This window comes from Pseudonaja textilis, chromosome 4, assembly GCF_049901715.1.
Source record: "Pseudonaja textilis isolate UNSWEBS1 chromosome 4, rPseTex1.2, whole genome shotgun sequence".
NCBI classification, from domain to species: Eukaryota; Metazoa; Chordata; class Lepidosauria; order Squamata; family Elapidae; genus Pseudonaja; species Pseudonaja textilis.
In genome coordinates, this window is record NC_141993.1 from 1,755,392 (window position 1) to 1,782,536 (window position 27,145).

At 37.6% G+C, this 27,145-nt stretch overlaps 1 protein-coding gene across 1 annotated transcript in view; it reads right to left on the reverse strand.

Moving 5' to 3' along the window:
- REEP3 (receptor accessory protein 3) overlaps window positions 1–27,145 on the reverse strand; it is a 44,072-nt gene continuing 16,927 nt past the window's right edge. The window contains exons 3-8 of the mRNA XM_026714491.2: window positions 13,823–13,899; window positions 13,428–13,548; window positions 13,153–13,266; window positions 7,294–7,447; window positions 5,959–6,110; window positions 1–3,392 (exon numbers count right to left, since the gene is read on the reverse strand). Coding sequence (XP_026570276.1) covers window positions 3,336–3,392; window positions 5,959–6,110; window positions 7,294–7,447; window positions 13,153–13,266; window positions 13,428–13,548; window positions 13,823–13,899 — 675 coding nt within the window. The 3' untranslated portion in view covers window positions 1–3,335. The remainder of the gene's footprint in view (window positions 3,393–5,958; window positions 6,111–7,293; window positions 7,448–13,152; window positions 13,267–13,427; window positions 13,549–13,822; window positions 13,900–27,145) is intronic.

The window sequence follows — 27,145 nt, forward strand, 5'->3', positions numbered from 1 at the left end:
TTGGAAAATATTCATTTTATTAATACTTTTAAAATATAAGCCTTCGTTTGCATCTTCAAAAATAGCAATTATGACGATACAGTAGTATCAGTACAAAAGTTTAGAAAAAGACATATCTTAGTACTACAAATACATAAACAAGTTTACAATCTATTACAGATAGAAAAGTTAGCTTTAGACTTTAAAACTATGAATCTGAATATTGAAATTGCATTTGTTAAAAGTTATTAAACAGAAGTCTATTGTTCCCTTTGCATATTTTTTGCATAATGCTTGCTAGTACATTGACCTTGTGAAGCCCCTGTATCTTGGTTAAAGCAGGTAAATCAGTATGGTAGAACTATTACATTATATTTTAGAATTTATCTTGCCATGAAGTTAAAAATAAGTTGGATGGTAGTCACAATGGCATTTAGTTCAATGAAATATACCTATTTTTAATATTATGCTACTTGTAGTTTCATGGAAAGTCCTGAGTCTTTTGATGCCTCAATGCCTATGTTGTGGGAATTTGCAGAGCAAGAGATTTCCTTAAGATGCACCCATATTAAAAAGGTTTCTACTTTATACATTACTTGGGGGGAGGAGCACCAAAGTGAGTCCTAAGTGAATTCCAGACATTGGGGGTTACAATGCTCATTATCCCTGAATATTGGCCATGCAGGCTAGAACTACTCAGAACTAGCGACAGAAATTTAAGTACCTACTCTGGCAACACCAGTTATATGAAAAGTGGGCAATCTGCAGGCTACCCTCTGCTCCATTTTCAGTTCATATTAAGGAGTTAATAATTATCTTGTCATTTAAGACTGATATTTAAAGAAACTACTACACTATTGAAAACTCACATACCCACAGAAACAGATTTTTTTTTAAAAAAATGGATGGAGTTAAGTAACAAATTTTCAGCTTTTAACACTTTACAAGTAAATGCAAAATGCTCACAAAATATAGCCCTGACAACATAAAACACCCATGCCTCTCTGGCTTCTAGAGAGGAAACACTCTTTATTCCCTGAAGCTTCTGAAGTATCTTATACAGTAACATGGATAGCAAGATGACAAGACCTTGATCATTTTTTTAAAGCCTAAAATGCCAACTTAATAATTATTTAAATCTGGTCTGATCTGGTGGAAGAGGCAAGTTAGGATGACTATTTGTCTGACTTAGTACTGTGACCTTTTCTATATAAAGTGACAAATGTCTTTAAAGGAAACATGCAACTAAGATGAATATTCTCTTTCTTATCTAATATAAAGTTTACCAATCATAGGTCTAGAGTAAGGAAAAACTTGTGAAAGATAAATGCTAGGACATATTGAGTCTATTGTATGCCTTTTAATCACATTCTATTCTTCCTGTACCCAACATAACACTAATAAATACAATGAAATGTAAAAGCAGGCTCTCTTTCTGAGATAAAATCTATTTCTGATGCCCAAAATAATACAGAAACTATAATTTACTTTCTTATATTGGATAGACCTCCAGGATTCCACACTGAATTGTTAGCTCTTCTCCAAAGAACACTATATATATATTGCCTGGTATTTTTTGTAAATTTCTTTTTAATCCAATCTTTTTAATCCAATCTTCCTTTGAGATTTATTTACCTTTCCTTAAAGCCTAGTTTCAAGTGAAAAAAAATCCATTTTTTCAAGCATTCTTTTTAAAATGTTGCTAGGATTAATAGCTATGATAAGCCTAAAACTATTGATCTCATTTCATTAATTGTTAAATACTATTTAAAAAGTACTTGACATGATTTTTACATCCTGATGCAATACTAAAGATATGAAGACTTTCTTGACCAGCAAAGCAAAATCATCTTTCAAGAAACTAGCAAAGCGCAATGTTTTCCAAACTACCAATTCAAAACCAGACTTTTAAATACATGCATGGCTTTAAAAGAATTTCAGATTTTGTTGTGAGAAAAGGATGAAACAAGCAGTCAATGCCATCTGCACAGAGAGGCTTTGACTAGCCTACTAGTCGAACAATGGAGGTACTCTAGTTTTCTCCTATCTCTCTTACAATATCTAAGCACAGCCCAAATATGAATCCTTCTGCTTTGATGTAGATAAGCCACAGTCACCAAAACAACACTTAAAAAAACACACAAAATGTAAGATTTCTTGAAAACACCTACAAAATTCAATTTTTTTTGCAATTTTTTTTTGTGTGTGCAAAAGTGCTGGTTAAATGGTAGTTTTCATATTAAATTTGTTCAATACATGATAAAACATATCTGACTGCAGAATCTGATGTTTTTTGTCCAACATATTCCTATTCCTTTTTACACATAATAGGCAAACTGAATTCAATTTCAAATGATATCTTTGAAATCCTTTAACCTATTTCAGTACACTCATAAGTAGTAGTTTAAAGATATTAATTAGTAGAACAATATTTTGCATACAGAAGTTTCAAGCTTCAATTCTTGTCATCTACAAGGAATGGTGTAAGATAGTTTGCATAAAAATCTGGACAGCAGATCCCTGCTGGTGCAGAACTTATTTGGATAGATGGATGGATGGATGGATGGATGGAAGGGAGGGAGGGAGGGAGGAAGGAAGGAAGGAATATAAATTGCTGAGTGTACAGAAACACTACTATGATTTTCATCATCAGCTATGCTAAATGCACGGCCATCTCAAACCATTACAGTAAACAATAGAAAAGCTGCATAGAAACAAACGAACCCAACAAAAATGTCTTCATTTCACAGGGCATTGAGAGGAATTCCTCAAAGAAAATGGCTGGTTTTATGAGGTGGTGAACCCTTTTCCATGATCTTAAATAACTCTTTCAGAGGATTACTTGCAAAATATGCCCTGTGTTCTTCAATTTTTCACGCTCTCGACTTGAGAAACTTAAAAATACAATGTCTTCAACAACAAGATGCCCAATATAGTACAGAAATTCTACAGATGTGTAATTTTTATTAAGCACTGGACATCAGCTAACATTTAAAATACTCAGCTATTGAAGCACAATTAAGAATCTGTCATGAAATTATTTAATTCATGAAGCACAGAAATCTAAAGAGCTACCCATATATTCTCAAAAGTTTCATTTAGTAAAAATTGGCTAAATATGTTTCTCTCTTAAAAGAAAAAATATATAATTTAATTTTTGGTATTTGTGAAACCAAAGCATAACATGCATCCAGGTGGTCTTTTCCTTTCTCTTGTGTAACTGAAATAAAGCCGTGTGTTGAGAATAGGAATCCATAAATGCCAACTGTTTCTCAGAGAATGGGAAGAGGACACAGGATCAGAACACAGCAGAAAACTATTAGTACAGATGTTTGCTTTTAGCTGAACTCTGTAGATTAGAAGTATACTTGTGGCCGTCTCTTCACTTTGTATTTTAGCGAGCCATATCGCAGCTGGAACAAATAAAGAATATTGTAAAAGATTTCAAGATACAACAATACAATTTCTAATACAAAAAAAATCTGATGTTGGTTGCTATTTCCTAATGGGGAGGGGAGGAAATGGCATCCAACATGTGGATATGAGTAAAGACCTATAACAGAACGCAATCCACTTCACATCAGCAGGCAGTTCACCAAAATGACTAATACCGTAGGCACAGATATAAGGGGGTATAAGTAATAACCTATGAAGCCCCATGTGTTCTTCTGTTTTCTTTATTTTGCTGTCCAAGGCTAGTGTTATAGTTAGTCTCAACTTACAACAATTGAACCTGGGATTACCATTGTAAGTCATAGCTGTCATTAAGCAGGGCAACAGTGTGATCGCTCAATGACCACAATCCTGGCTATCACAGTTGTAGTTGCTAGGCAATCAAGTGAGTCATTAGGATGTGTGAAGGGTTCCTTAGGAGTGGGAAAGGCCCTGGGAGGTCTGGCACAGGCTCAGGCCTGCACTCTTGTTTCAGGCGCAGGACCCTAGAGCACCTCCATCTCACATATTGCTTGCACCAGGACCTCCCACCACCAGCCGAGGCACCAGCTTACCTCCTCACCAGATCCCATAGTTTTGGGTCTCCTCCCCTCCTCATCACATCTTCCACTTACCTCTTCCAAACATCGCCTCTCTGAAAGAGCAGCCAGTCAATCGACAAGTGACCTTCCCTCAGAGGCCACTTTGTACCATTCTGGAAACAGACACCATTCGGACAATCTATCAGAAGAGCCAAGTTTCTCAAAGTGTGTGATTTGGAAAATTGCACCCTTTGAGAGAGAACTAGAATGACACTTGCTTCCAGAATGTCACAAGGCAGCCTCTGTAGGAAGGCTGCGGGTCGCATTATTGGGGCACTAGTTCAGAAAGGCAGTCTTGTCAGATCTGTGTATCTGCCATTCTTCATGAAAGAAGAAGGAGGGGAGGGAAGTTGGTATGATGAAATCCTTTTGATGTAACCTGAATATATTAAAACTTACATTAAATTTGTATAACCTACACATGGATAAAACTGAGGGACGGAAACCAGATTCCCCCGGAAACCTGTCACCTCTGGAAGAGACAGCCAGGGGATGCAGAGACCATAAAAATCCCAGCAGGGAGACGTGTCCTGGGAAACTCTGGAAAAGATCGTTCTCAAAAGAGGGAAGGGGGGGAATTAACGTGTTGGCTCTTTGTTTCACAAAATACACATCAAGGTAAGGGGAGGGGTTTTAAACTCCCTCATCTATCACTGCATGCCTGAGAGACCTTAGACGCTGCTTTTAATCCCTTCGTGAATTGTCTGGTTTCAGAAGCTCCTTCTTGTCAATTGAATGGGAAAAGTTCCGTAGCCTGGCACAGTCTTTGGAAGAGGCAAGGGGAGCAAAGAGATGGAGTGGGAAGGAGCCCCAAGCTCTCTGGGACCCAGTGGAGCAGAATGGGAGAGAAGAAAGGCGGGTGGGGTGCATTGCAGTATCCTTGCGATTGGTCGTAAGAAAGGATGGATTGCCAAGCACCCCTATTTTCATCAGGTGACCACTGAGGTATGGCAACGATGCAAATTTTGAGTTGCAGGTTATATGTCTGTTTAGTACTATCTTAATTTTGAATGGTAGCTAGAGGAATGGCCATATGTTAAGGGGTACCTATATAGAAAAATAAGTATAAAAATTGGAGCTATCCCTTGGTTTCCACTGAGTTAAAAATAGAACAGGACCCAAAAGAACCACGTCCCCTTACTCTTTTTCTATTCCTAGGCAAAATAGTTTTAAAGTTTTTATTGTTCCACGTCTTTTAATTATATCTTCTTGTTTTTGTTTTGATATACTGGCTTTTAGGTATCTTTTAAAAAAAACACCTGTGCATAATGCAATACTCTCAATTTCCGCGACAGCTTGCCTAGAATAGAATAAGAATGTATAGGAAAGTTGCAGAAAAATCATCGGAACTGTATGACTCCAGCAAAGTCATGTATGAGGGTAACTAACTCATGAATCAAAATCACAAATGACTGACACCAAATTATATGACAGAATAGAAAATACTGAAATTATTGCTAACAAAAATACCACAAGAGCCAATGAAGCACTAACTATAAATTTGCCCTTTCAAATCTCTTCTTTTTTTTTCTTTTTGGTAACTCTTCAAACAAAATATGTGAGTAAAGAAGTGAGCAACATTATTAATGAAAGACATTCCCCAAGATGACATGGGCACCAATAATCTTCATATAAGGACTAGTTTTTGCACATTTAAGTGAACATTCAAATATAACCACAAATGCTTATTTACTTTTACAAGAAGAAATAGCGTGCAATCTTGGTTCTCCCTCTTACCTCCAACAAGCTTTTTTTTCCCCCTAAATCAAACCAGTCTTTGCTACTTAATTTGAACAGATCAGGATCAAATTCTGGTTTGCAGTTTTCTTGCATTGAGATTCAGAAAAGTTAAGCTTCTGCTCTTAAAATGTTTTCAATAAAAATATTTAATGATTTCCACCTTTTCACTTATAGCATTTCATACTGTTAAGAACAATTTACTTGCCTCTTTGCGTCCTTTTATCGTCTTTACAGATTTCATACTTTGTGTTCGACGGAGACCTCTTTGAGCAAACATCTCATCTTCTGAATATGTCCCTTCCCTCTCTTCATCTGTTTTATCATCTTCAGAATCCCTTTTTATTGGAATACCATAACCTGAGGGGTAAAATCAAAATTCAAAATACTGTTTTACCACTGATTGATCATGTCCTACTTTAAAAAAGAACCCTCAAATGCTTAATGCTTCATATTTAAGGCTTACCAATGTTTAAGAAAATGAGGCAATTTCCTCCCTCCAAAATGATAGCTGTACAAAATTTGTAACTAATCTATCTATATTTTTTCTTTTAATGACCCCGTAATACCTTGCAACGGGGTGGAGTTGGGGCAACTGAATGGAACTGAGTGTTTGCTGGCCAGATGCCCTTCCTGTCGCCAATGCAGAGTTCACAACTGACGTTTACCCATTGTGCCCAGGCAGAGAAATACCTGTCGCTACCTAAGATCAGGGGTGGGTTTCTACCGGTTCTGTCCACCTCTGTAGAACCGGTAGCTCTGAAGAGCAGCAGACATAGAACCGGGCTCTTACCTGATCTTTATTTCCCAATTTTTCAACAAGCTGCCGAACGAGGGACAGCTGCAGTTAGAAAAGCAGGAAAAGAGGGCTGTTTCAAAGGCTGCTTCTCTGCAGGCAGGGGATGATGATGATTTACAGGCGCACGGCTCGCAGCCTGCAGGGAAGCTTGTAAATCCAGGACCGGTAGTTAACCCTGCCGTATCCTACCCCTGCCTAAGATTGAACTCACAGCCTCCTGATTGTGAGGTGAGAGCTCCACATCTGGGCCACTGCCTCACTCGTTGTAGCTAATCCATATGCCTGAAGGTAAATGCAGCACTAAAAAGACCCAGAAAACACTTGTTTTCATCCATACCTGTGATGGTAAATGATCTGGCCAAAGTGAAAACAAAGGAAAACTGGTTTGTGTAAATTAAGTAGATGGGAAGAATCCATGAAGGAACGGAGATAAGAACCTCTGTGTGCGTCTTTGCATAGGGTTACATTACTCATTTAGAAAAACTCTTTGAAGCGATAGTATCAATTCCATGCCTATACTCCAAGCTAATGTTTTTGGAGGTAGGCAGTTTAAAAGCGGGGCCTACAAAAGCCTTGGAGAGAATTTTCTTTGACACTCTGGCATCAAATCCCATAGGGTCAACATTCCAAGTTTCAAAGGAGGGAACGCTGCCCTTGGTGATCTGACTTCAATGGAGGGTCATCCACCACTTCTTATACAAAATCTCGAAAATCAGAACGGGCCTCGCTTAATAATATACCAACCTATATCAGGCTCATTGGGAATCGAGGTCTTGCTTTTCTTTTTGGTAGCAGGCAAAGTCTGATAGTGCCTTTGTCCTATTGGCTCATCATCTGGTATTGCTGTGAGGTCATGCATACTGAAACTCCGCAACTTCTCTGTGATTGCTCCTTGACCCTGTAGTATTGAAGAGGAAAAATGAGATGCCATTCAGTGGGAGGAAGGAATCCTTTGTCCAAACCGATATACAGTCACGTGAAAAAGAGTGCATCTCACTGAAAAATTTTTGTCTTGACTTTTTCAACACATTTTTACATACAGCTATTTGATCTTCATTTCAACAATATTGATAAATGAGACGAATGTGCCAAAATACATCCCAAAGATATTAAAAGAACAGGAAACTGCAAAAGAAAACACAGCCAATAGTAGGTATCCATCAGGCCTTGAAGGAGCAACAGCACACTTCCCGCCCCCGCCATGCCCCATACACCTATCATTATCCTGGAAACAAAAGAAGCCACACCCTCTGTGAGGCAGAGTATCTTTACTGCTACAGTGTGGTATTGATTATTCAATGTCCTCTATGGAGTGAAGCACTGCCTTTGCCTAAGTAAAGAACTTATGTTGACTGTGTTTTCTGTTGTCTGTAATGGCAGCAGTTTCCTGCACTTCAGGCATGAGCTAGGAAGCACTGGCAGGCAAGCAACTACGGCGGGCGGAGACTAGGGAATGTGGTCTGGCAAGCACCGAAGGCACAGCAGCAGGTCATAAATGCAAGCAGAATCAATTTTTTTATCTTATGACCCAAAGTCTTCAGTTTAAGAAATGGTGTCAAAGTCCATTTTTTTCAGTACTGTTTTCAGTACACATGCATATTTCAGTACACACTCTGCTAAACAAATAATTCCCTCAGCACTGTTCAACTATTTACAAAGTCTGCAGTATTATTACTGTTAATCTTCTCATCACTCCTGATCACCCATCCCCTCCCACTTGTGATTGTAGGACTGTAACTTTGTCTCTTGTATCCTTAAGACTTATATTGACTGTTTCCTAGTATGATTCGATTGCTTGTTGTACCCTATGACTATCATTAAGTGTTGTATCTTATGATTCTTAACTCTTGACGAATGTATCTTTTTCTTTTATGTACACTGAGAGCATTTGCACCAAGACAAATTCCTTGTGTGCCCAATCACCCTTGGCCAATAAAGAATTCTATTCTACTCTATAAGCCCATCTGCAGATAAAATATGGGTCAGCTTACCTGCAGGTGGTACATTTTTCATGGCGTTTTGATTAAAAATGTGAGAGTCAGCTTATATATGAATATATATGACTACATTGGACTTTATTAAAGATTTGGTTTCTAACAGTTTGCAATACCAATTCAAAATATATTGTACCAAATGATAAAAGTTACTTACCTTTAGCATACAATTGACCAAACTTTTCAAATGTTAGGTTAAGAACTATGTTTAGCATAACTATTTAATTCAAATTGCACTGGGAAATCATTATCTAATATAACATCAAAAAATGTCACTTTGCAGGGGAAATGGGTGGCATAAAATTTTAGTAAATGGGTGGCATAAACATTAAATAGAATACGCATAAATGAATATAACTCTAACCCTAACCCAAATATGAGAGAATGCCTAATAATAATTAACTAATTAAAAAAACCTGCGCCACATATATTTTCTGGACAGGAAGATTCTATGGCAAATTTAAAAAAATGTGACTAACATAAATATGTGATAAAAATATAGCAGTATGTCCAGGAATAATGTTAGATACATACAATAAACTTCATGATGACCCAATGAATTTTATTCCAATTCTAACGTATTATGTAGTTTAAATGGCAGAAGAACACTCTGTATGGAATAGAAATAAGGCATATGCAAAGAAAAAAAATAACGTAATTCTTGTATTTCTCATTTAATGATTAGTAGATTTTAAGCTGATATTGCAATAGTTTAGGAAAATCACTTAAAATTTCTGATTTTTTAAAATCACAATTAAGCAAAATGGATGAGTATAATGTGAATCAGGAGTCTACAGCTTATGACTCTGGATTTATATATATTCATCCATTTTGCTTAAATGTGATTTTAAAAACCAAAAAGGTTTAAGCCTAAACAATACACTACAATAGGTTCTAGTTTCAAAATGTAATAGCTGCTTTTCCTACAACGTAGTGAGCCCAAATGGCGAAACCAACCCCACCCTTTTTGTTTCAGCCAAATTATATAACTGAATAAGCCTGGGTCATTGCACATTAAAAAAAACTCCTAAGCCTCATATAAATGAATATGCTATCAGCTACAGTTAAAGAAAGAAATGACGTAAAACAGGAGTCGCCAACCTTTTGGACCTCGGGGACCACCAAACTCATAATTTTAAATCCCGGGGACCACTAATATGAATTTTGACAGATGGTGGCTTGCTGACATTGGAGGGAGAGAGAGAGAAAGAGATCTGATCTATCCTCTCTCCCTCCCTCCCTCTCTCTTACACACACACACACAAACACACAGAGGCAGGGGTGGGATTCAAATTTCTTAACAACCAGTTCTGTGGGCGTGGCCTAATTTGTGGGTGTGGTTTGGTAGTCATGTGACTGGCTGGGCATGGCTTGTATGTAAATATTATAAATATTTATGTAAATATTGAATGTTTTTATAAAAAAAGAGCAAAGTCAGGCAAAGCAGGCAGGCAGATCGAGTTGTTCACAGAATCACAGATTCACTCAGATCTATTGTTCTGCCATTGGCTACCTGAGTCTGTCACATAAAATTTGCTTGCAAGCAAACTCATAACATTTGTAAAGTAAAAGCCTCCCTTGGAGGCCTGAACTGGCAATAATACAGAATTCCAATAAAACCATGCCAACAAGCTACAAAATAGTATTAGTGTGGGAGCGTCCTCAAGCAGCTCTGCAAGGAACATAATTACATGTGGATAAGTTTGTATAAGCTTGCTGTATGTATTAAGGGAGAGTCTTCTCAGCAACTGAACAAAATTTACTTGTTTAGATTCAGAACCCCTTTAAGTAAGAAAAAACTTCTGAGTGAGTCCCAAGAAGATGCCTGTTATTGTTGGATCCGGCTTGGGCATTTTACAGAGCACTGTGTGATCTCACTTTTCTCTTTGTAAGCAATTTAAAACACAACTTGTTTGCAAATGTCAATTCCCATCAATATTAAGCTAGGTTTTTTTGCAGGTTACAATTTATCTGAAATTCTAAGTGAGTGTTTCTATATTTATCATTGTAAACAACTGTAGGGTGATAATTTAGAACTGAATTTCTCTTTCCTCTATAAAGGTTAGATTTTTTTTCTCCAATATACCCTCCAAGATTAATTAAATTCAACTCCTAAATCCATAATTTAGTATGTAAATTGAGCCTTATTCAAATTATGCCTCTTTTAATGTCTATTCTGTAAAAGCCAAGCACCATATTAAAAGCCTGCCTTCATTAATTTATGTACTAATCTATTAGCCATCCTCTCAATTCTGCCTAAAAGAAATTTGGTTTAACATAATCCCAAATGTAAAGGGCTGAGTGGAGTCATTTTTTTTCTTTTAACTGTTCAAATAACTACTTATTAGAGGTATGTAGTCATCTTAACACAGCTCTAATCCATAGCACAAATGCTGACTATCGTACCTTTGTTCTTGAGAATAAAAGCTAATATCGGCAATTGTAATTATTAGGTAAACATGCACACATTTAAAGTATTTAGTAAGAAAGCAAGATGAGAAGTTGTTCTGATAGCTTTAATCTCTGGAGGTCACCCTGTTTGAAGTAAAGGAAATGAAATGTTTCCACAGCAGGCAAAACACCACGGGAAACCATAAACAAGCCACATCATTTGTGTTCTCTTGGTCTCTTAATTTAGTTGCTGCTCAATTTAAGGATGCAATTGAAACAAACTATTCAATAGTTTGCATCTTTCAGGAGATATTTCTGACTGAAAATCAGTTTCACAATTTCACATTGAGAAAAATAGAATAAAACAAATAAACATGGGTTTGGTCAGCATGAATAATGTGATGTGGAAACTCTGGCATTACAAAATTGAGATTTCTCATCATGGAAATGCTCGTAGTAAAGTGAATTGATGAAAATTTGACATAAGATGAACAAGCAAGATGAAATAATTCCATCTACTGTTAAAAGAAGCTAAACTACTGCAAAGCTGTTGTAAACTGATCAGCATTAGAATCTGGTTTCTTCTGTCAATAGCCCTGTTTAAAGCCATAAACAATCCTGGTTCATGGTTCTTTTTTAAGCTGTGGTAACGTGCTAAGCTGTTTGTTACTATTCTCCTCTTGCAGAAATTGCTATCAGACAACTTGTGTAAACTTCTGTCTTCACAATAAACAATTCTGAAGAACTGAGAATAATTTTATTATATTATGTGGAAAATAATAGTTTCATTGATCAGATGTTCACTTTAGCACTTAAGGTAATATAATCTGAAGGAAAGCAGACATCTAAACTGTGGTTTCAGGAAACCTGGAAGTTTAATTATGCAACTTACATACCTTGGTCCATATTTCCCACTGCCTTCCCCACCTTAATGGGCAAATTCTGCAGAGTATTTATCAGAAGAGACTTTCTAGGAATAAGCAGCTATAGCTTATATCTTGGGAACTTGAGTAGCCAGAGAATATTCCAGCAATAATCACAAACTACTTACATTTTTACAAATATTTCATTTTATACTGACTAAAGCGATCGCTGCTACTTTATAGAAACTGCTTGGCAACTTCTACTGACACGTACATGAGTTAGCCCACTCCTCAGTTTCGTTTTATGTGCATCAATGATGAAGTGTAGTCAGAAATGGTGTAGGGTCTCCCGCTTGGGCGGGGGGTTGGACTAGATGACCTATAAGGTCCCTTCCAACTCTGATTATCTGTATCTGTATCCTAAATTAAAATAGATAATTATCTCTGGACTTTTGCTGATATGAAATGAATGACAAAGATTTTAGATTTTGTTTTTAGCTAAGAGATGAGACATGGGGTAAAGAGAGAATATATTATGTTTTAAGAGAGAGTGATAAGTTACTAAAATTGTTCATACTTAGTTATTTTTTTTCTTTTTTACACATTTTATTGGTTATTTTATATTTTATTAGTCTAGTATATTAGTTTTTATTTCAATTTATAATCTTTGATAAAATTATTTCAAAAAATGATAAAGGATAGCCCTAATATATGATGCGTATACTTTGCTATCAAGAACAAATTCTACTTGTAGAACAAATTGTATTTTCCATTCAAAATTATTGTAAAAGCGTATGCTTATGCAGCTTCCCTATCTTTTGTCACTGCGATCTCATTATACTCAATAAGTATTCTGAATGTAAAAATGGAGACACCTTGTATTTTAGGCAAATTACAGATAATTAGGAACATGTCTGAATCCATGTGAAAAGCCCAATTTGGCTGTCTACTAATATCAGACAGCTGTAAGCATCAGCAATTAAATTCATCAATTTAATTTTTTTTCTTACAAATCTGAATTCATTAGGGAATCATATTAATATCCCAGTCAACCATACTGATCACTGTTTCATGCTTTAATCTTCCATGAACATTTACCTCAACTTGATCGAAGAACAGCAGAAAGAAGTCAGAAATCCTGTGGAATGTGATTTACCACCAAGAAAAGCAACAAGAGAGAAAAAAGAGTCATCTTCACTGTTTAAAAAATCAACTCTTGTTTGAGAGAACATACTTTTTAAAATATGCTATTAGAAAAGGTTATCCAGCTTTTCGCCTCATACCTTTCTGAACACACAACCCCACTTACCTATTTTATGCTAAGTAGTAAATGCATAACATGCAGTACTGTTTACCTTTACAGCTGCAGTCACTGCAGCAGCAGCAGCTAAGTTTAAGCCTTGTTTACCAAAATTCACCATTGTTTCATAACTACGTTCTTTGGCTTGCACAATGTACTCATCAATCTCCTAGAAAGAAAAATATGTGTAGTACAGATATTAATTTAAACTGATATTGGCACGAAGCACAAGATAGTAATGCCATTCTTCATCCCCACTACCGCTTAATGCAAATTTATTGTCTAAAATATCAAAATAAATATTTGCTCCACAACAGAAGGGAGGCTTACCCTTTCTTTTGAAGAAAGAAGAGGATGAAGAAACTTCCTATATATTAAACTTGCCCCTCTTGTATATGGAGACAGCAACCAAACAACAAAAGCAATCTTCAGTTCATAATATAGTGGAAACCTGTAACATAGAATTCATAATGTGGTTATGTGATACAAAGAAATAGGCACGTTCCTTATAATTAACCTAAGTTTCAGGGGAAGTATTTTTAGGTAATTTTTCACATATTTCAGATATGCTTTATATAAATGTAATAGTATTCTTGTAATCCCACCTTTCCTAGAAATCTAGCTAAAGAGTAAAAAGCTAAACAGTATCAACAACCAGCAATGAACACGGTGATACAGGAAAAACATAAATAAATAATCATGCTTTCCAAATATACAGATCTTACCAAGAGATCAAGAGGTCAGTTAATGTTTCAGTAAACGTATAAAGAGCGAACACAATCCAATACATCATCCACCGCACCTAAGAATGAAAAATGCAAAACAACCATTTTAGTTTCTACAGATTAGAAAAAGGAATAGTTATATTTTAACAACTTAAAATATGTAGATGCTATTTATTTTTATGCATTTTACAAAAATGCAAACTGAAGTACCATATAGTATCAGAAAAACATAAACGATCTTTTAATTTTCTATCTAGTCCGTCTATCCAAGTAGTTCAAATCAAATTCTGCTGACAATTTTAGACAAAGAGCTGCTGTTAACACGGCTATCAGTTAAATCATTTAACAGAATTATAAATTTTAAGAGGTTCTTATATCTCAGAAACCATCTAGTTTAATTCTTTTTTAATGCTGGATCTGCTTAAATACTTTGGTTCTTGGACATTTGGTTCTCTCTAAAAGCAACGACGGACAAAGTCGCTTCCTTCTCTATACAAACACCCTTAGTAAGACATCTGAAGTTAGCTCATCTCTCTCCTCAGTCTTCTGTTCTCCAGGCTAGGTATACCTGATCCCTTTAATAATTTCCACGGGACTTGGTTTCCAGTTCCCTCACCATTCTCACAGCCAGAATACAATACTTTATTTGGCCAAATGTGATTAGACACACAAGGAATTTGCCTCCAATGCAGAAGCTATTGGTGCAGATTGATGGCACGAGAGAAAAAAATGTCCCTTTGTCGGGGACAGTGTTTTGGCATGCAAAACATTTTATCAATGTTTTTATTGTTATTTTTCCGCTTAAAAGATTTCAGTTTGTTTCTCAACTGAATTGTACAGCTTACCCGTTATATTAATGGTGGGGAAAAATCTGAAGTGATTTCTCTTGGTCTTTTTCATATCTCAAAAGCCTGGCATTTAAACAGATGTGTATACTTTTTATATGCTATAGGGAGCAGCATAGTAACATATGGCTTAGAGTTTCTACTGAGCCACCGCACACATTTCCCTTGGAGAAAAAAATAGGCTGTCTTTTAAAAAACCAGAGACACTAAGAACAGAAAATGGGATTCATTCCACACCAGCCTCAGAACAGACTGTATCTCCAGGCATCTCTTGGGAAACCCGGGACTGAGAAGGGATAGTGGTTATCTTTGACAAGATAGGTAAATATAAAACTAGAATTGCTGCATAAGATTATTTTTTATGTTGTGCTGTATATTTAAATTTTAACATTTTGTCTTTAGAATTTTCTGAGACTTCAATCATGCATGTTTGCTATTTAGAATTTCCTTATCATGGTGCTATCCCTAAATAAAAAGTAGCAATACCCTGTGGTCTGCCAGATTTTTCTAGTATTTCTTGGCATTCATATGATTAACAGTTATTTAAGAGAGTGGGAGGGAGGAAATAATATAGCATTTACATTATTACTACCTTTATTATTACAATCAATAATTCATATATAAGCATAAAGCCATATAAAAACAAGGACAATTGAAACAGTAACAACACAGACCTTAGCACTGTGCTAGTAATACCACAGTTGGAATTGAGAGTAAGACCTTCATATAGTAAAGGTCTATTCACCTTAACAGTTGAAATTCCACATTTCTTTGTAGATATTATGACATAGTCAGTATTATGATATAGTCAATAGTTTCAATCTGCTTTGAGCCAGAAAGGAAAACTTGAGTCAGATAGAAGATTTTAGAATATTTGTGTAATAGAAGTGCTGATGGTAACCCATGAAGACATATCTGAAAGAAGCCATGACTCAACCTGGGGAAGGTGAAAGTTGTTAGATATTTGGCCAGCATCCAAGGCCTACTTGATATTCAGGTTCTGCTGTTATGTGGCGTCTTACTGACTTCCAGCTGTTACTTCATTATTATCAACTTTCAGAAAGGATGACCTTTGCATGAAGAAGAGTTAAAATGAATACATCTGGGAGGCTGGACTCCACAGCATACCCCTTGCTAGGAGAATGGTCCACCATCAATACAAGGATCCAGTGGGGAAGAGCTGGGTATTTAGTCAGTAACCGATTATTATCCTCTAGGACAGGGCTGTCAAACGGGTACATCACGTTCTGGCCACGCCCATGCCCCGTTTAGCAAAGGGGGAAAAGTCCTGATACGTCACGTGAAGCTGCTGTGTGACAAAGTGAGTTTGACACCCCTTCTCAAGGCTATAACCACTGTTTAGGCACTCCTGCCTGAAGTCCCTGAGAGTGGCATTGGCTTCAAATAGCAAGAATAGCTCTCCAAAAATTCATGTGCACCATTTCCATTGTCTTCCTCATGGCACAGATTCTCACAGGTAGTCCTGGGAAGATCAGAACTATTTGGGACTCAAAGAGCAAAAGGAACTAATTGCATCCTTAGTGAAAATGAAGTTTCTAATGATAGAAGATGATTCTAAAATTTCCTGAGAGTAATCATTATGATATGCCTTCTACAGGATTATTCTTTGGTGTCAAAAATTACTCTGAGATAGTTACGGCTGTGACTCTGCTCAATCTCATTTACCTTTGTAACCCACGTTTTCTCCTTGCTCCTTTCCCCAAAAACATGATTTGGGATTTTTATAGGTAAGTCTGAACCGGATTTGTTCACTTATACCAGACGACTGATCTCTTGAGAGTCTAACTTGAATTTGAGATCCAGTGGCGGCAGCACCTGCACATAAACATCTCTAACAGGAGAGTTTCCTAAAGGTATCTTCTTCTGCTCAAGTAGGCAGGAAAAGATTCACCCCACTCTTGTCCTATTCAAGAATAAGAACTTTTGTTCTTGTGGAAAAGCTCCAGGAAAAAAAGAACCAGAAGGTGTCTTAAGCAGGGAGGCAAACAGAAAGCCAAGATACTGCTCCACCCTTAGATTTATGCTGGAATTTGCCTGGAGACACATTTCCCAGGCTGTATATTGAACTGGATATTCTCTTGAGCAGCATTTCTCAACCTTGGCAGCTTTAAGATGGGTGGACTTTGATAGCTGAGAAACACTGCTCTAGAGAAATAGGATAGACGTTAATTAATGTAGAGTGGGAACTCTGATTTGTCTATTTTGCATTAATTTAGTTTAGTTTATTGTCATTGCATCTCGTACTAAATTAAATACCATCTTCAGTGTACATTATGACTGTGAAAATAGACACAAACTGTTGTGGTTACCATAATTTTCCTAATCAGAAGTACTCTTAATTATTAATTATATAGTATACCACCAGATTAAAAATGAACAGAAAAATATCAGATATGGAATCTGAATTTAAAATCCTTCCATAGGTGCATTAAATCTTAAAAGCTGCACAATATTACTTATTGAATAAATTAATTAATGAAAGCTTAATGCTAATTGTATAGGGTTAATTTGAAGCAATTATGTTTTAGTTAGCAATATGTAGACTGAAAAGTCAACTTATTGGTAGATCCAAAATTATTCTGTGAAAAGTATTTAAATGTTTTGCCATGTAAAAAAATTCATAATATCCTATTTTTGATACATCTGTATATTATCTTGAAATAAATTCATTCACCTTGTTCTTAAAATTTCTCAGACTTGAAATAATAAGATTGAATAGAAAGTCAAGGATGTGATGAAACGTTAGATTAATCACAGAGTTGTATTGTATTTTCAGCCTCAGTGAATAGCCAAATTAGCATAAGTGCCAGCTAAAACAACTATTGATTGTCTTACGTTAAAAACTGACCTTCATATGAACCTTCACAGAATGAGCATAAGCAAGGAAGAAGGTATAGGGAAAAGGAGAGAGACAAAAGGCAGCTCAACTTTAAACTTAAACTATGTGGTTTCTGGCACTTGCAGATATGAAAGAGTCAATGTATCTTGTAATTTAAGGAAAATACAGATTATTTGTTTCTTCAATTCTAATTTCTTTGTCCTATGAATTTTGGCTGAAGAATAAGAAAGAACTGCTGTAAAACTGAAAGTTACATACATGTGATTTTCTGAAAGGCCATTATACACAGTTTAAAAATGACCTTAATGAAATTAGTATAGTTTATATGTCAGGTGTCAAACTTGCAGCCCATGAGCTGGATGCGTCTCACCCTGGCCACCTGCAATCCCTGGTTTAGCGAAGCAAAAAGTCACAGTGATGTGACATCACCAGTTTGACACCTGTGGTCTACGTGAAGTACATTTCATTTTTTTAAAAATAGATTTTGTATTTAAATTTTATTTTAATTCTTGTCAGCTGCCCAGAGTTGCATTGGTGAGATGGGTGACCATATAAATGAATATACATTTTCAAAAGAAAATCTATAATGCATAGAATTCTAAAAATGGTTTACTTAAGAAATGGAATTGCTGTTATATACGGTTTTCTGATATTTAGATACTTCTATATGTTGATAGAAAAGTCCATATTTAAGCAGCAATGAAAAAATGAAACATTGGATTCTGATCAATTACAATTTATTATATTTCTTCAGCCTCCCCCCACTCTCCAAGCAAGAATAGAATAGAATTTCTTTATTGGCCAATTGGACACACAAGGAATTTGTCTCTGGTGCATCAGCTCAGTGTCAGTGGTGGGATTCAAATATTTGGGCGCGGTTTGTGCACATGCACACACTTTGCATGCATGCGTGTACCAAACACGCACTTTGCGCAGGCGCAGAGGCGTTTGTTCAGGCGCAGAGATGTTCTAACTGACCTCTTGCAAGCCTGCACGATCCCGGTCGCTTCAGCAGCTGCCACGCGGCCCTCTTCTGCACCACGCAAAGCAGCTGTGCATCAAATTCAGAGGATAAAGGGGAGTATGGGACCCCAGGCGGGTGGGCAGGCGGGCCCAACAGCAGAGGAGAGCCACGGAGAGAATCAGTTCGGTCTCCACTGCTCATCACTGCTATCGGCTCGGCAGAACCGGGCCGAACTGGTAGAATACTACCACTGCACATTGTATATATAAACAGCAAGTAATGATGTAACAGTCAAGCCACAGGAGATTTGAAGAGCCTTCTGAACTAGAAAAAAGCACACCTGGTACAAGAAACATTTAACAGCTGCTCATTGAACAGGAACTGTGAGTCCAGGAAACTCCCAGATTGTGCACAATTCTTGAAGGAGAAGTGCTACCCCATCTAAGTCTATAGATGGAACAATTCCCAATCCTATGGAACAATCTCCCAACACCCAAATATTCATGGTTCACTCACCTGTTGTGAGATGATTGGACATATAAACCACTTAAATGAGTTATTTGAAATAAAAAGTATATTCAAAAAACCCACAACCATTTACTTATTGCTAAAACAAGCCAAGTTAAAAATTATTTCCTATAATGGAAAGAAACTGTTTATTCAATGATATATATTTAGGGCAATTATGTAGAATGATTATCACCTTTCAGAAGCCATGTTCTAAAAAGATGGAGAGAATCTGGCTGCCTAAGTCAGCAGTCTGAAAGAACACTACGTAGTCACAAAGTACATATAACTAATGACATAGACAGAATACTGAAGTCCAAATACATTATCTCCACATAGCGGATTTTGCCATGTTAAGCCAAGTAAGGAAAACAAAGTTCAGTCATGCAGTTCGTTCTTTCCAGCTCAAAATGAGAATTTAAATAGGCATGAGACAAATTACATTAAAATATATGCAATTTCAGCTGGTTATATATTTCTCAAGCAGAGAGTAGGATTTACATACAAAAGAAACAAGGCACATTAGGTGGGAGATAGGAAGGAAGGAAATTATAGTTTATGGTTTACAATAGATATGAACTTGGTCACCAAGTTTTATATAAGAAACCAAAGTCTGAATGGCACATGTGCCTTACATTCTTCATCCCGCCACCCTTAGGATAAGCTTTGATACAATAAATGGAGAACAAAGGATGCGTCCGGATCATGCCTACTAGGTTACTTGCCTATTTTTAAAACCCTTTAAGTACAAAATGCATGGAAAATCAGGATGACGACGAATTATTTAATGATTTATTCATTAGTAAATGAATAGACATAGTCAGGATATCCTTAGCCATTTTGGGAAAATAAAAACATGGGTGACTACAATACTTTTCCAGAAATCTTTTTTTTTCCCCCAGAATCTATCTAGAAAATCTATCTAGAAAAAATAAAGCAGTTATTTAAAAAGTTTTTCACAATATTGTCTAGTTCTAAATAAATATAAAACTCAGAATTCCTATTCTAAGTAAACTGGACCAAAAAAAACCCAAAAGTACAAGTACAGAGAAGGTGAAACCTGGCTCAAAAACAGTAATTGTGAGAGGATCTTGGGAGTCCTTGTGGACAATCACTTAAACATGAGCCAAGAGTATTCAGCAGCAGCCAAAAACGCTGATACAATCCTTGGTTGAATAAAACAGAGGCCGAGACTCAAAATCACATGAAGTATTAGTACCAGCCGTAGTAAGGTCAGCAGGTTCTGACCAGTTCTGGAGAACTGGTAGTGGAATTTTTGAGTAGTTTGGAATACCACCCCTGACTGGCCCCACCCCCATCTATTCTCTGCTTCCCAAGTCCCAACTGATTGGCTGGGTCTTCTTTTGTTGCCCTGCACAGGAGAACGGAGCTGGAAAGCAGGTTAGCGGGGTGGGGAGGGAATGGGATTTTGCAGTAACCTTCCCCAGGAGTGGGGTAGGAATGAAGATTTTACAGTATCCTTCCCCTGCCACACCCACCAAGTCACGCCTACCAAGCCACAGAACGCCCACCAAGCCAAACCCACAGAACCGGTAGTAAAAAAAATTGAAACCCATCACACCTGGAATTCTGCATCCAGTTTTGGTCACCACATTACCAAAAAGATGTTGATACTTTGGAAAAAATGCAAAGAAGAACAACTAAGATGATTAAATGTTTGGGGACAAAAACGTATGAAGAATGTTTTTGAATTGGGTAAGGCCAGCCTAAGAAAAAAAAGGACTTTTTAACTTTAAAACCATCTTATTCTCATGATCAATGAGCCACTTAGCTTTTTACCAAAGAAAATGTAATTTTCAAAGAAAGATATACCGGTCATTTAAAAACTTTAAAATTTACATTAAAGCATATGTGATTTAGCTAACTTAAAAATAACCAAAATATACAAGCTTCTAAGTATCTTCATTCGTTAAGAAATAGAAGAAATGAGAGGTGGGGAAAGGGTTAAAAACTCTGGAGGTATTAAGAATTCATGAACACTTTTTACATTATCAAACTTCAATAACTATTTGGATAAATATGTGAAAATGAAACCAAATAAATCATATACAAATCATACACCATTTCATACAAAGAAAATGTGATTCAGTATATTTCTTCAGAATGATGAGCTCTGTGGTATAAAGGCACTGTATCCAGTCTATGATTAACATGCTGGTCTAGGATTAGGGAGATCCAGATTTATGTCCAGCCTCAACCGAGAGAGGTTTACACTTTGGAGGAGTCAAAGTTTCTTTAAGCCTAACCTTCATCACAGGATTGTGGACAATACTGGAGGGGAGAGTGCTGTGTATGCTGCCTTGAGCTCATCAGGAAAAGAAGTTTTGCAATTTGAAACTATTGTCTGATTCTATGGTGACCGTTGTATCTTTAGGGGGCAAGGGTTAGTTTTTAGTAGCTGTTTTGGAGATAATCTGACAGGCAAAAGAAGCAATAACCGAGTTGGAAGGGAGTTTGGAGGTCTTCTAGTCCAACCTCCTGCTCACACAGGAGACCCTATATCGTTTCAGACAAGTGGCTGCCCAGTCTCTTCCTAAACGCCTCCAGCGGTGGAGCATTGTTTCCACTGGTTGATTGTTTTTACTGTCAGGAAATTTCTTCTTAATTCTAAGTTGCTTCTCTCCTTGATTAGTTTCCATTTATTGCTTCTTTTTCTTGCCTTCTGGGTGCTTTGGAAAACAGATTGACATCCTCTTCTTTAGGGCAGCCCCTCAAATATTAGAACACTGCTATCGTGTCTCCCCTAATCCTTCTTTTCACTGTTTAAATATCTTTTCACTGCTTGAATTTTCACCGCTTGAATGCATACACAGTACACTGTATACTCTCCTTGTAGAGCATTTGGCAGAGCATTTTTATTTCATGTAAAATCAACAGTTAGGCTGGTATATGTTATACACCCATAAAAAACCTAGAATGGCTATCAGCAGTTTTTCAACTCAAGATGTTGCTCCCAAACTTGAAAGCTTTAAATCAATTATTGCTTAACTCCTTAAGAACATTTATTTATTCATATTAAGATCACACATTTATTCATATTCCACCTTTAGAAATAACTCAAGGCAGCAAACCTATTCAACATACCTTCTTCCTACTACATGCCCTACAACAGCAACCCTGTGAGGTGAATTGGGCTGAGGGAGAGGGAGAGTGACTGGCCCATCCTTGGATATTTGGAAATTGAGACAACAACTATTCATAAAAGGACATTTTGGCAAAAAAAACCCAACAACCAACGGCCTTCATTACTCTCAACTTGCAAAATCCTTCTGGGCCTAAAACTGAAAGAACTAAAATGTAGACCTATAAGATAGAGCTGCAGTGAAAGAGAATAGATAGAAAATGGTATTCTTCCACATTACAGGTAGTCCTTGGCTTATGCCTGGTCACCTAGAAGCCATTTGAAATTACAATGGACCTCAAAAAGGGTTTGGGGACCTGGATTCAAACAGCTGTCCTCCCGCCAATCTCCGCAGTCAGATGACGACATATTTACAGCACTCAGAAACTTGGTCTATATTTACGGCCATTTGCAGCAGCCCGCAATCCTGTAAACTTGATTTATATTTGTTCTGGAAGCCAGGGCTTACTTCTGATTTCCAGCAAAAACAAACAAACACCCAACCCTCAGCAAAAAAAATGGGTTTATTTTACAATGGCAACACTCACTTAACCATTCTGGTGGTTGCTTTACAACCATGGCATTCTCTTAAAAACTGTTGCAAAAAAGGTTGTGAAGTCTGGTGGGGTCATAGGATGACCAACTTAATGACCTTCGTGATTTACAAGCTTAATGGAGGGCTCAGATATGGTCAGAAGTAGAGGACTACCTATATAAACAACACCATCGAAAGAAGCTTTTGGAGAACTACAGAAAATGGCACTGATGCAAAGGGTGTTTATATGATTATAATTATCTAGATAATTATGGATACTACATAAAATTTAGTTTAAAAAAATTGTACAGCTAAAACGAAGAATGCTCTATCTATCCAACTGGATATACAACCTGTTATCTTATCGTCAACCTTGGTCCTGACTGGAGTATAAAACCTAAACATTTACCTCATATCCTGGATTCCTGTCTAATCTGTACAAATGTTATATTGGTTGATGTTCTACCAGGAATTAATGAATTGTAAACAGTTCTTTTTCTTGAAGAGTCTGGAAGTTGATGCACTAGGCTGCATTAACAGAGGGACAGAATCAAGATCACAAGAAGTGTTACTACTGCCTTGGTAAAAACACACCTGCAATACTGCATCCAGTTTCCGCCACAATATTCAAAAGATGTTTCTAGAAAGAGTGCAGAAAAGAGCAACAAAGATGATTAGGGGGTTGGAGGCTAACACTAAGAATGGTTGCAGGAATTGGGAATGCTTAATCTAGTGAAAAGAAGAACCAGGGATGACATGATTGCAGTGTCCCTATATTTGAGGGGCTGCCACAAAGAAGAGGGGGTCAACTTATTTTCCAAAGCACCAGAAGGCAGGACAAGAAGCAACGGATGGAAACTAATCAAGGAGAGAAGCAACCCAGAATTAAGAAGAAATTTCCTGTCAGTAAGAACAGTCAACCAGTGGAATCAATGTTCCATTCTGGAGGCTTTTAAGAAGAGACGAAACAGCCACTTTTCTGAAACGGTACAGGGGGTCTGCTTGAGCAGGGGGTTGGACTAGAACACCTCCAAGGTAACTTCCAACTCTGTTATTCCATTACTTTTGCCCGTCAGAGTATCTCCAGAACAGCTACTAAACACTTATCCTTGCCAACTAGAGATACAGGGTCACCACAGAATCAGACAATAGTTTTTATTGATGAGCTCAAGGCAGTATACATAATACTCTCTCCCAGGGGTGGGATACGACAGGGTTAACTACCAGTTCGGGATTTACGAGCTTCCCTGCCTGCTGTGAGCCGCACACATGTTAATCGTCATCAGCATGCTGCGTGCTGAGAAGCAGCCTTTGAAATGGCCCTCATTTCTTTTTGGCAGCTGAAGTTGAAAAATCAGGAAATAAAAATCAGGTAAGAGCCTGGGTGGGCAAAAACATCAGCAGACATAGAACCGGTTCTATGTCTGCTGCTCTTCAGAGCTACCGGTTCTACAGAGGTGGACAGAACTGGTAGAAACCCAACCCTACTCTCTCCTTCAGAATGGTTCACAATCCTGTGGTGAAGGTTAGGCTTAAAGAAACTTTAAGCACGACTTCCTAACAGTCAGAACAATTAACAGTGGAACAGCTTGCCTTGCCTTCAAAAGCTGTTGGTGCTCCTACATGTGATGCTTTTAAGAAGAGACTGGACAGCCATTTGTCTGAAATGATATAGGGTCTCCTACTTGTGCAGGAGTTGGACTAGAAGACTGTTAGGAATATAAGTCACCTAACAGGTATTTGGGTTAGAAATATATATACCAGGATAGACATTTTAAAAGCTGTATCTTTAAGAAAATGCAAAACTGTAATTAGGTGTGGTTTCTCAAACGGCCATAAGATGGAGCCAGAAACCTGGGTTGTTTAGCCTTAGTCTCAGAAGAGAGTGTGAGTAAGTTTCCTTCTGTTGGAGAGTATTGCCATTTTTCCTAATTGACTGATATTACTGGATTTAATGTAAGTCTGTTACTGAACTGTTTTTGACACTGGACTTCGTTATTGGATTAACCCTGGATTGAAAAACTGACTGATTTTCCTGTGAATGACTTTGGATTGCTTGTATGGACTTTGCTTAAACCTTTCTGGAAGTAAAAACCTACATTTACTGTACAGTGTATCTGTGTGCTCTGTGTGTATTATTCCAACACTACTCTCAAATATGTCTCCCTGTATGCGCTCATTCTCCTAATGGGGAATTACCTCAACACAGACCTCAAAGGTCGCTGTCAGGATTCCAGCAATCGCCTAATTAAAGCATGAGCCTTGAGCCAAACTTCAAAAAGCTTCAAAGAATTCATTAGGAGCAACACATTGGCATGATCTGTATGTAGCCAATTCTAATTCACTGTCACCCTTGACTCTGGTTCCCCCCGCTTTGGGTATATCATAAATCCTATTCTCCAATGAAACACATCCATATCCAAGAGTCATCAGTCATGTTCTCCAATTAGAGATTTGTGAGGCAGAAACTCCAGTCGGTTAGTATAATCTTTGCAAGGTATGCATGGAATGCACTTTTGCTTCCAAACTGCTGCACTGCTCTTTCAAACTCCTTTCCTCCCCCCTTTTCTGTTGGCAACTATAAAACGGACATAGAAAATGTTTTGAGTTGACATTCGGTTCCCCTCACTTCTTGAAGGTGACCTGTATGACACAAAAAAACCAAATTGATTGCAGGTATAGACTTAGGGTTGCAACCCCCCCATCTGGTGGCAGGGGGGCAGCCGCAGACTGAGGATAGCAAAGGGAGCCCAACCCCTTCCTCACCATCAAACAGAAGCACCGCCCATGCGGGGAACCCTCCCAGAGGATTCACCAGAACAACTAGCAGCCATCTCCAACAGAACCCCAGGGGCCGGACAGATCCCAAGAGAATATCAGGACCTCGCTGAAGTATTCAGCGAGACTGAGTGTGACATCCTACCTGCCCACTGAGAGACAGAATGCGCAATAGAAATCATTCTGGGGCAAAACTACCAAAACCCAAAATGTACACCATGGTGCCCCGGGAAATGCAAGAAATGTGCAAATATATAGACAGAAACCTAGCAAGAGGGTTCATCAAGCTAACCAAGTCACGGGTCACAGTTCAAAGGGAAAAAAGATGGGACTATGAGATTATGCATAGACTTTAGGACTATCAGAAGAGAGCTTGCTCCAGGCAACCCAAACAGAAACAGACTTGGCCTCCAGCCAGAAGCAAACAGAAGCTGACAGCATAATTACAGACTAAGCGGAGAAACCTGATCCAGTGAAGGAAAGAAAAACAGATGAGTATTGGTGGAAAGAAAATTTCCCCAAAGCTTCGGAAGTTGAGCTCCCCTATCCCCGGGCCAAAAAGGGGGGAAGGCCCCTGAACAAGTGGGAAGAGTGGATTGGCTGTGGGACTGGGAACAGGCAAGAGCCCCAAAAACAGGAATTCAGGGGACTTTCCAAGCCCTGATAGACTCAGGCTGCACCAGGTACCTGATCAACCTAACCACGGTCCTGAAACTGGGGATCAGAGCGAAAAAGCTGGCCCACCCGATCTGTTATTCTGTTATTTGCAACCTTAAGTCACTCAAATCATAAAGAGAAACTTAAATGCAAAAATTAACATGTTTAAAAATTTTCTAATATAAATTCTAAAAACATTATGTCTTTAGAATAATTTACCATCAATCTCTTAGACTGAAACTTCTCAGGAATCTTGGATAAAGGTGACCATAGGTTTACTGTTTTTTTAAAAAAATTAAGTTTCCTACAACAACTTCTCACTGCAGAAAGAAAGACCATAGATTGTTGAGATTGTTCCTGAAGTCTGACGTGCATTTCTGCTAAAGTCCTTATTATCACATGGAATGAAAGTCTCGATTCAGGCCATACCTCAAACTTTTCTCTCTACATATATTTCAGTTTTTCTGGGCAGTTTCAAAAGATAAAATGACAGAAGAGATATCTAGATTGGCACTGGTGAAATATGAAGAATGAGCATGGGCAAGAGTCTATATTAGGAAATGTTGTGATATTAAGGAATTTCTCTATTCTCATATCTACAAACAGCTGGCCAACAACTTTGTTTAGATAAACCTATGGAAGAGGATATTTATAGCTCAGGGTTGAACTGTGAAGTCCTTGGTGCTCTCTGAGTTTGGTTATTTTCTTACAAACATTTCATTACTACACTAGGTTTAACAGATTAACAAATTAACAGAGCTGGAAGGGACCTTGTAGGTCATCTCCCACCCTACACCATTTCTGACAGATGGCAGACCAGTCTCTTCTTGAAAGCTTCCAGTGATGAAGCTCCCACAACTTCTGAAGGCAGGCTGTTCTGAAGGCAAGGTAACTAAATGTTTATATGAAAATAACCAAGCTCGGAGAGCATCAAGGACCCCATAGCCTAATGCTGTTTCTCCTAAGGAAGAAAGGACCAAAATATATACAAGGATGCTGTGAAGCCTAGTCCATCTGTCAAGAAAAAAAATGTTT